The 10606-nt window shown below is 39.7% G+C and overlaps 1 protein-coding gene across 4 annotated transcripts; it reads left to right on the top strand.

Annotated features, from left to right (window-relative positions):
• Positions 1–331: 331 nt before the first annotated feature.
• Positions 332–10058, top strand: LOC105118773 (uncharacterized). 4 transcript variants are annotated; one of them, XM_011016803.1, is made up of 11 exons: positions 333–556; positions 2247–2283; positions 2381–2629; positions 2830–5495; positions 5650–5786; positions 6025–6288; positions 6367–7911; positions 8109–8157; positions 8268–8515; positions 8653–8760; positions 9328–10058. In XM_011016803.1, exons 3-11 carry the CDS (start codon positions 2437–2439, stop codon positions 9557–9559), a joined length of 5442 nt encoding a protein of 1813 aa, XP_011015105.1. In that variant the 5' UTR covers positions 333–556; positions 2247–2283; positions 2381–2436; the 3' UTR covers positions 9560–10058. The 4 variants fall into 4 exon arrangements, with proteins under 4 accessions (XP_011015108.1, XP_011015105.1, XP_011015107.1 ...); XM_011016805.1 differs by lacking the exon at positions 2247–2283 and having other exon boundaries at positions 2385–2629; XM_011016804.1 differs by lacking the exon at positions 2247–2283.
• The last annotated feature ends 548 nt before the right edge of the window (positions 10059–10606 follow it).

The raw sequence follows: 10606 nt of genomic DNA, 5'->3' as shown, positions 1-10606 counted from the left end.
TAGAAAACAACTCTACCGCAAAAAAAAAACGGCCGCTTAATTCAAAATGTCCTTCCCTCCTGTGGCCTGCCAAATCGCCAAGAAAAATGTCCATCCCCTCTTACTCAGATGCTTTTTGCAAATGAAAAATGGTTCAATGGATCATAAAAGTCGTGTAAAATGCCTGTGAAAAAAATTGGGATGCTGCATGATTATTTTACTATATGACAAATTTTAATTGCAGGACCACCTAATTCCCGTCTACTCCTAACCACTTCCACCCGATATCTCTTCCTCCCTCACCCAAAAAAACGCTTTCCTTTTACTTAGCCCTCAGCTTCGGACTCCAAACCTAACCTAGGTTCGGACCCGAACCTCAGTTTCTGTTCCTCAGTTCGTTGAAAATTTCGCTCTCCATTATGATCACTTTATCTCTCTCTCCCTTTCCCTGAGCTTTCATTTCTACACTCCCCCTTTCTCTCTCCCGATTCGAAACCCAAGATGAATAAATGCCATGAAATTTTCAAGCCTTTAGGGGGTCGATTTGGAGCTCGAATTGAGGCGTCAGCGTGAAACTGTGAGTCCTAATTCTCTCTAGAAACCCTAATTTTCTCCATGATAAATTCTGGGTCCGTGTCTGTTTAGTTTGGGTCCTTTATGGATGGGCAGCTGTATTTCCGCTTTTTTCTTTGATTTTTGGTAAAAGGAGATTATTTAAGCATAAAGGTTTTGAGTTTTGTTATCGATCTTTATAATTTGGCTATAAAAGTGATATTTTAGTTAAACTTGGGGTTTCATGCTTTTTTTAGTTGTTGATAGAACGATAGGGAAATGTTCTGTGTTTCGTTTCTGCTGGCTATTTGTTTAATTACTGGGCTTTGAATGTTTGGTAAGCATTTGTCTTCGAGTGAGTTTGAGAAGGATTTTCAATCTCATTCGACTTGTTATGATCCGAATTTTGTGTATCTTCTGTTGTCATTCTTAATTTCTAACCACTGATACCGAAATTTACTTGTGAATTAATAAATGTTAAAGCGATTGCGAAAGTATTGGTTACATGTAAATTTAGCTTCTTAAATTGAATATGTCCAATTGTTTTCTGCAAGTAATTTGATATAATGCTGCTCTGCGCTATGATCCCTCCAATCAAGTGTTTTCTCCATGTAACTATTGATTGGCAGCTTAAATGTGTCAATTTATGAGAAGGTCAGGACAATTTGGGAGGATGGCAACACCCGCCCTCTCTGAGTTTTTCCTGTTCAAGGTTAACAAAAAAGAAAATCCCCAAATCTGACTTCAAAGAACTCTTTGATTCAGCTCCCTCTTCAACAATTGAATGCATGATATCAAGGCATATAGCAGAAATCTTTCTACCACACCTTGCCCCATTGCCTCCACAATTGCATTCTGAGGGGGTAGGACATCCATGTCAATGAATTTTACTCGGCAGTGGAGTTTAGGAGATTTGTACTTTCTAGGGAGGTATATTTCCTTGTAGCTGGTCCACCTTTTATAATTCAATGAAAAGAAGAGGTCACCTATTAATCTCATCTTCAGTTTGATTTTCAGCATCTCCTAGTATGAACCAATAGATAGAAGAGGCTTGTCTTTTAAGTTCTTGCAATCTGAATTTAAGCTTCTTGCTGCTGAAGGATATCTTATGTAGGTTTCCTATTGCCTAAACAATTTATAGAGCTTCACCTTAACCTAGCTGTAACTTTTCGAAGTTATATTAGTTGACAATGTCTGGGACGTTCCTTATTAGGGAAATATTGAAGTCATACAGTTTTTGAGAAATAATAAAGTGACTGGAAATTTTTTCTAGGAATAAGTGTTGTGCCCCTGCATGCAAACTGAAAGTAGGCTAAAAGAGTTCGAATTCCTGTAATGATGGTGGTTGTTTGGATTTATGGCTGTTGGCAGTATTGTTGAACTTAATAGAAAATATTATTAACTATTCTTTTGATTACTCTTGGGTAGATGATTGACAATTAACTGCAAGAGATTGTTAAATGTGTGTGTGTGTGCCAACAGATCATTGTTTATATATATAATATATTTGTAAAAGGTGATTATGAGGTAACACTGTAATTGAGGGCTGACTTTATGCATACAGGACAGCTATTCACCACTAGATCATCAACTCCTTTTTCTGATTAAGTCTTTTGGTCAACTGTGTAGAGTTATGCTCACATACACACACACAATCTTATCCACACATCTTTCCATTACTTCATTGTGATGCCTTAGATCTTGATTGTATGCAGAATGAGATTTGAGTGACACCCAATGAACAGAGAAGAAGTTTGAGCGTGCTTGTACTTATGAAGTTTTACATGTAGTAAAGTTCTGTTCAATTAAATTGTCTGAATATAAAGATTTAAACTTGATCTCCTTTTAGGTAGTGAGTTTCTTCTGACAATTTAAGCTGCTGAATATCTGTGAGGTGGGTTATCTATGCCTGGCAACGAAGTTGGAGATAGGATCCACAATTTCCTTGGGCAGGATAACTGGTCCCAGGTCCAGCACCAATCACAGACTGTTGATGGGACTTGGTCTGGCCCAAATAATAATCCCTGGGCTGGAAGTCAGAGGCAGATTGGCACACCTCTTATTTCTAACTTAAAAAATGACAACGTACATCAACCAGGTATTAATTATGCATATCTTATTTTATTAGTTTTCATTGGCCTGTATTGTTTTCAGTAGAGTTAAATTGTAATAAAGCAGACTTGGTTTTTCCTCCATCAATAACACCCTGAATTATGGATATGATGGTTTGAAGTTATTGTGTGCGGTAAAGTTTGTAGGCTTGTAAGTCATTTATCACTCATTTTCTTTTGAAATTAGCTGATACCAAGAGAGGAGGTGAATCATCAAGTGTGCAGCTTGGCATGTGCTTTTCACATTCAAATCCCAGACCTGAGTTTGCCAGAAGCCAGAGTCAAAGCCAACAGCCACCTTTGAATGGCTATATGCATGGCCATCAAGTTCTTCAGACAAACCAGGATGAAGAAAACTTTTTGGGAATGGATACAGAATCTGATCGACGTGGTATGACATCAAAAGGCTTTTCAATGCTTGATTCACAGCTGGCAGATGGTCCTGAATTTCTCAAAAAGAATTCAGTCAGAATGGATTTTAATGAATCTCCAATTAATTATGATTTCTTTGGAGGTCAGCAGCAAATTAGCAGTCAGCATCCTGGCATGCAGCAATCTTTTCCTAGACAGCAGCCAGGGATTAGTGACATGCAGCTGCTACAGCATCAGTTTATGCTTAAGAAAATACAAGAAATGCAGTGGCAGCAAGAACTTCAGAAGCAAGAAGATGCAAGGAAACTGAATTCAGTCAATCAAGCTTCTACTTTTGCAAAACAGGCAGCTGGCAACTCACAACCTTTGATCAATGGCATTCCTATTCATGAAACATCAAATTTTTCATTGCAGCCTGAGCTCATGGCAGCTAGCACAAACTGGCCACAGCAAGCTGTGCCTCCAGTTATGCAAGGATCTATTAGAGGACATATGGTTTCCCCTGAGCAGGGCCAGGCACTGCCACACATAGTGGGTATGGTTCCGCAGCAAGTTGATCAATCTCTTTATGGTGTCCCTATCTCTGCAATGAGTCTCACACCAAGTCAGTATTCTCCTGTCCAAATGGATAAGCCGTTGATGCAGCAGGTATCAGCCAGCAGTAACTCCTTAAAAAACAATCAGTATGCATTTCCAGAGCAGGTTAGCGTGCGGGATGGAGCATTGATTTCTAGACAGGGATATCAGGGGAAAATGATTGCATCGTCTGATGGTCATGGTATAAATAGTGGATTTAAGTTGGAAAACTTGCAGCAAGTGAATCCCCAGCAAAGCAATGAGCCAGTGCAAGAAATTTGCATGAGGCAAGACCTGGCTGGTCCATCAGAAATATCAGAAGAGGAAACCATGATACAGGTTGCACCTTCCCAGAATGTGGCTACCCTAGATCCAACCGAGGCAAAGATTTTGTTTGGGTCTGATGATAATTTATGGGATGCATTTGGCAGGACCACCAACATGGGTTCTGGAGGTTACAATATGTTGGATGGCACAGACTTTTTCAGTACATTGCCCTCTGTACAAAGTGGGAGTTGGAGTGCTCTTATGCAATCTGCTGTAGCAGAAACTTCTAGCAGTGATACACGGCTGCAAGAAGAGTGGAGTGGTGTGACTTACCGAAAGAGCAAACCTCCAGCTGTGAATCAGCAGACTCCCACTGCAAATGATATTAGTAAACAGAAGTCAAATTGGGCTGATAATAGCTTGCCATCTGCCTCTAGCTTGAACACTCGAGCCATCCCTGTGTCTCATGAAACAAATGCAGGTACGAGTTATAATAATATCCGAGGGGTTCACCAATCTGGAGTCAATACTTCACATGAACAGAGTGATAGGTTGCAGACTGCTTCTCTTAGGCATACTCAGCAGTTTCCAGGGGAGGAAACCAAGTGGTCAGATAGGAGACTCCTACAAAAAGCAGCTGCTGAAGGCAGTCATTTTTATGGAAAAGCTACCCATTCTTCAGATGCAGCATCAAATGCAAAGAGCATTCCAGGCTCTTGGGCAAATCAACAGAGCAGGCCATCATATAGCTCCAGTGGCCAATCATTAACTAGTCGAGGTGGCCGGAACTTTATGGATTCTGCATCTCCCATCACAACTACTGGTTTGAAATATCAGGGAAATGAAAAATCATTCCAAGATTCTCAGAATGCTGATAAAAAGAGTCCCATGTTTGAGGTGATGGGTCATGGTGCTGATATATGGAAGACTACTTCTGTTTCCAATTCTACTACTGAATTGGAACAAGTAAAATCTTCCATGACAAGCCCACTGGTCAACCAAGAAGATACTCACAGGAATAATGTTGCTGCATTGCCAGATTCAAGCACCGAGAGGGCCAACATGGAAAGCAGCAAACTGCTTTCTAAAAGTAATAATATTGATATCTGGAAACATGCTGGTTTTTCAGTGAACCATAAAGGAAATGAGGTTGTAGGAAAGTGCCAACCTCATATGGTCAAGAATGATCATACTTTTGAGTCATCGAGAAATAGTAGTTTGGCAAACAGGGCAGTTGAAACTCTGGAAGCGCAGCGCTCAAATACAAAAGATAACACAACTGATAGCTTCCCCAATATAACCCCCCATGCATCTGCTTTTGGTGCAAGGGAAAACACATGGTTGGGTGCCAATGATTCTTGTTCTTTGTCCAGAGGAAAGCAAAAGTCATCCAGTCCTATAGGGCAAAAGTCATCCAGTCCTAGAGGTCAAAAGCCATCTGGATCACGCAAATTTCAGTATCATCCTATGGGGGATCTGGATGCTGACATGGAACCTTCTTATGGAACAAATCTTGTGGCAAATTCAGAGTCCATTCCTCAGCAGGTTTGTCAAGGGCTAAAGGGTCTTGACCAAGGGTATGGTAGTTATCCAAACTTTCCTAGTCATGCAGCTAGAGATTCTGTTGAAATTGAGAAGGTAATTTAGAGATTGCTTCTTGAGCTCCATTCCAGACACCCCTCTCTTTACTTTTAGCAATTTTTCTGGGTCATGCTAAGTGTGACTTCTCCATGGAATTGAAACAGGTGTTAGAATATCTTTTAATGGCTTCTCATTTATTACTCATTTGCAGGTTCATTTGTCTGGCTTTCAAGGAGAAACAAAAGGCTTAGATGAGATGCCTCCAAAAAGTATTCCTCCAGGTTCGGCACCTGGCTTGTCGACTCCCTTTGACAGATCTGCTCATGCACCAAGTAAAACCATGACAAGGTAGTTGAATGTTTTGGATATTATCCTTTATTGCTATTTTGAATTTTGGTCAAGATATTGTTGACTGTCTGCTGTTGTTTATCTTGATGGTGGAAAGCTCATTGATCATTTTTACCACTTTTATTAATCCGCTATTCAATTGTATTGTCCTTTCCATGCTAGCAATCAAATGTGTCACTGACTCACTTCTTTGATTATTGGTATGGCTGTTATATGGTTTATGTTTTCAAATTTGTAGCAATCGAAATATGCTGGAGCTCCTTCACAAGGTGGACCAATTAAGTGAACAGGGAAATGAAATGCACTTCAATTCTGTCAACCACGACCTGTCTTCTAAGATGCCTGAAGCTGAAACTTCTGATGCATCTTTTCACGTTCAGAGGGATCGTTCTACTACTTCTCAAGCTTTTGGTTTGCAACTGGCTCCTCCATCCCAAAGGGGGCTCATTCCAGAGCATGCCCTTCCTTCTCAGAGCCCCACGAATGCAATTATTTCTACAAGGTTGGCTCCTACTTCCTCTGTTCAGTTTTTAATTCCACATGAAACATCTCATGGACATTTGCGGAATGCTATTTGCAGCACCTCAATGCACTCTGGCAATAGTGCCCAACGAAATTTTGCTGCTGCCTTTCCCCCTGGTTTCCCTTATTCAAGAAATCATCTTTCCAATCAGCACACGACTGATACAGGTGGACACACAACAACCAGTAAATGTGTTAATGAATCTTTTGATCAATTTTCTTCTCAACAAAAACAGACAGATGAGTCTTCTGAGAGAGATCAAACTAATCATTCTGCATTACCATCGGTGTCTGACTCATCCAGGCATGCTTCACATAGTGATAATGCCTCTTCTCCTGACCATGCAAGAGATTCTGCTCAACAATTCCCTGTGCTGGAAGTTGCACCAGCTCCCCAACGTAATGCTTTATCACAAGATGCTGTTTCTTCAAAAATGTCACCTACTATTTGGACTAGTGTTCCATCTCAGCTACATCCATTTGGTTCTCAGCCATTTCAGACTTCATCCAGTATGTTTAAATCCAATCTTCTATCACATAACAGTTCAGGCCCAACTCTGACTCTACCACAGAAGCCAGACAGTCAAATAAGGCAAGTTGGAGGGAGCAGTCAAGCTGAATCTGGTTCCTGTTTGATGAATTCAGATGGTTTTCTTGGGAAAGAGCAACCAGCAAAAGCAGACCACTTGCAGCAAGTTTCACCTCAGAATGATCGGCCCCAAAATACAATGAGCGCTTCACATGAGAAAGGCTCTTTTTTGAATCATCTTACTGAAACATCTCTTTCAAACCTAGCCAGTACTCGGAAACAAATTGAAGCTTTTGGACGATCTTTAAAACCCAATAATACTTTGCATCAAAATTACCCCCTATTGCATCAAATGCAGGGCATGGAAAATGAGGAGGTGGATAATGGTAATAGGAGTTTGAAGAGATTTAAAAGTCCTGATGCTCCTGTGGATCCTCAGCTGGTAACTACTCAGGGAGGTCAGCAGTTTTATGGACACAAAAATATGGTCAGAGATGCACTGGCAGACTGCACTCCAATTCCCCCTGGAGATTCCAAGATGCTTAGCTTTTCGGCAAAAATAGCTGATGTTCAGGACACAACTGCACCTTCAAAGGAAATGCCTGCATTTGGTCGACATGATTCTCAGAGTTTTGCTGGTAGCAATGGTGCAGTTTCTGTCAGAGGTGAACATTCCCAGATTAGTCCCCAGATGGCGCCATCTTGGTTTGATCAGTATGGAACCTTTAAAAATGGACAGATATTACGAATGCATGATGTACAAAGAACTATCTCCATGAATACTTCAGAAATGCCTTTCACTGCTGGAAGACCTGATAATAGATCGCATGCTCATAGTTCAATTGTGCAAGGAAATGCTGCTGTTGCTGCCAGCCAGTTTGGTAGAGTCCAAAAGGGTTCAACCTGCTCATCAATAGCTAGTGAGAAATTTTCTTCCCCTCAGTCATTGCAGCCTGATTCGGGTGATGTGAGCCTGGTGGTTATGAGACCAAAGAAACGTAAAATTTCCGTGTCCGAACTTGTACCATGGCATAAGGAAGTGATGCATGGTCCTCAAAGTCTTCAGAATGTCAGGTGGTTGCCATAACAATGCATTGATTGAGTGCCATATTTATCTTTGTTGATGAAACTGATTCATCATTTTAGTGTTCTTATTTTGCTGCAAAAGTTCATTGCTCTGTTTCTCTGATATTATTTACTGGATAATTGTTTGATTCATTTTGTATTTTCTTTTCATGGTGACTATAACATGTGGATTTTTCTGTTGGTAGTGCGGTTGAAGTTGACTGGGCACAGGCAACAAATAGATTGACAGAAAAGGTTTGCTCATAGCTATACAGCTTTAAAAGCTATATTCATCCATCATTTTTCTTCCTCTTATATTTTCTTAAAGTTACCTCATGTTCAAATGGCTTCATTTCTGATAACAGGTGGAAGATGAAGTTGAAATGTTAGACGATGGGCTGCCTGTCCTTAGCTCAAAGAGGAGGCTTATATTGACTACACAGCTCATGCAGATGCTCCTTCGCCCTGCCCTGGCATCAGTTTTCTCTGCAGATGCTACTTTGCATTATGAGAATGCTGCTTACTCTGTAGCCAGATCAACACTAGGAGATGCATGCAGCAAACTCTCTTGTACTGGAAATGATACTCCTGCACCTTCCAACAGCAGAGACCTGTAAGAATCATTTGTGTGTTAAATACTGGCCCTTTTGTTTCCTCAGTATGCTTTTTACTTGGTAGTAAGATTTATAGTTTTTAGTGTTAAATAATTCTTTGATCTGTATGATAAAAGAAAATTTTCTTTCTCCTAAGCCTGCCTGAGAAGATAAAATCACCTGATAAGAGTGTTGATCAATACTTCTCAAACGTCATGGAAGACCTTATCAGTAGAACAAGGAAGCTGGAGAGTGATTTGTTGAGGTAAACTTTGGTGTCTTTAGTGGTGATATTTAATTGCTTGCTAACTTCTCAATCTCATTTTTGCTGCTTTAAAATTCTGTTCTGCTTTTTAATATTGGTGTCTGACATGTTAACTTGTCCTTCCTCTATATATCCACTTCTCTAATTCAAACATTATTGATGTCTTATGAATTGTTAAGAGTCCTATTTTTCATTTCTTTTTTCTCTCTAGAAGAAAAATGCTTTGACTTTGTATTGAGAGGAAAGGCATAGGAATCATGTGTATTTCCAAACAAATTGAAAGAGGTTTTGTTTATTCAGTCCAGAATGTTGCGGCCCGAAACAAGTTTTAGAGAGGGGCATATTGATTGGTACAATGAGAACAATCTAGCATGCTTGAACTTGACCATGCAGATGTGGATTTAGATTGCTTAATGTTGGGTTTTGTGCGGCCATGATTGCAGTTTGTTTCACCTGCATGTCTCGTTTCTTCTTCTTTGGCATCTCCTTAAGCTGAAATTCCTAATGATAAAACACACTTGGTACAAAGATATACTATCATTTATTATTTGCCCTCCTGGGATGCAGATTGGACAAAAGAGCATCAGTTTCAGACTTGAGATTGGAATGCCAGGATCTAGAGAGGTTTTCTGTTATCAATCGTTTTGCAAAATTCCATGGACGGGGTCAAGGTGATGGAGCCGAGAGCTCATCATCCTCAGATGCATCTGGAAATGCCCAGAAATGCCTTCAGAGATATGTCACTGCACTACCCATGCCCAGGAATCTTCCTGACAGGATACAATGTCTTTCACTATGATAATTGATTAATTGATTTTTCTCTTTTTGGCCAATTTCTCAATGCCCTGCCCACTTATTTGATCGATTTTCTTTCAAGCTATATACTGGCCCTTACTCAGCGCACACAAGAGAATGTATGCGCACACAAGAGAATGTAGGAGGTTGGATGTGAGATTGCCTCAAATAAAAGGGAGGCTGTTAGATCCTTTAAAGGATGCCATCGATGTCATTCTTGCAAAATATGATCTGGTCTTGTATATTGAATATCTAGAGAGAAATTGGGGTTCCTCATCATTTTTCCAGTAAATGGGGAGACCAGGTGTGCAGTCTGGCTTAGCAATGATGTTTACACATAGTTAAAAAATTTAGCTGTGTTCTTGCACATAACGCTTTGGTATTGGTTTCTACTCATGAAAAAATGATTGCCGTGGTGCAAAGTTTTGAATTTCCAGTATTTCTGGAATGATGATGTCGCTAATCATTCTTTTCCTATTTATTATGTATAAATTTTTTCCCCAGAAGTCTTGTAACTTGTTATGGTGCTGAGGTTGGTTTTAGAGGATGGTTTTGATTCTCCACAAGCGTGTTTCCAAATGTCTAGAGTAAATCATGCCCAGGTAATTCAAAATAACCTCTTATCGCCCTACTGATTGTCTGAAAATTTGTTTAATTATTTACGTGCATCTGCTTATTTTTATCTTCACTTGTTAAATTTAGAAGTTAAGAGGCTGAAAGGATGTCTCAGAGCTCTTCATAACACTTAGAAAAATGCTTTAGAGCTTGTTTGTAAACAATTTTGATGTAAAATTGAATTTTATGATAGTGAACATCGATTTCAGTTAATAGATTAATAATGGAGCTCTCATACTTGGAACTGAAGTCATTACAATTGAATTCAATAAAGGAATAAATACAACTCTTCTATTAATTTTATATATTGCCCTTGTCTTGTTCATTAGGATTTCTTGATGATATGTTTCTTTTCCCTTCTTGAAAGAATCAACAAGGGAGACCACGTAATCTTGACAGTGGAAGAACCAACATGTTGAGAGGAAGAAAACCAATA

The sequence above is a fragment of the Populus euphratica genome, unplaced genomic scaffold (genome assembly GCF_000495115.2).
Source record: "Populus euphratica unplaced genomic scaffold, PopEup_1.0 scaffold2208.1, whole genome shotgun sequence".
Taxonomy (NCBI): Eukaryota; Viridiplantae; Streptophyta; class Magnoliopsida; order Malpighiales; family Salicaceae; genus Populus; species Populus euphratica.
This window is presented reverse-complemented; position numbering and strand designations above follow the sequence as displayed.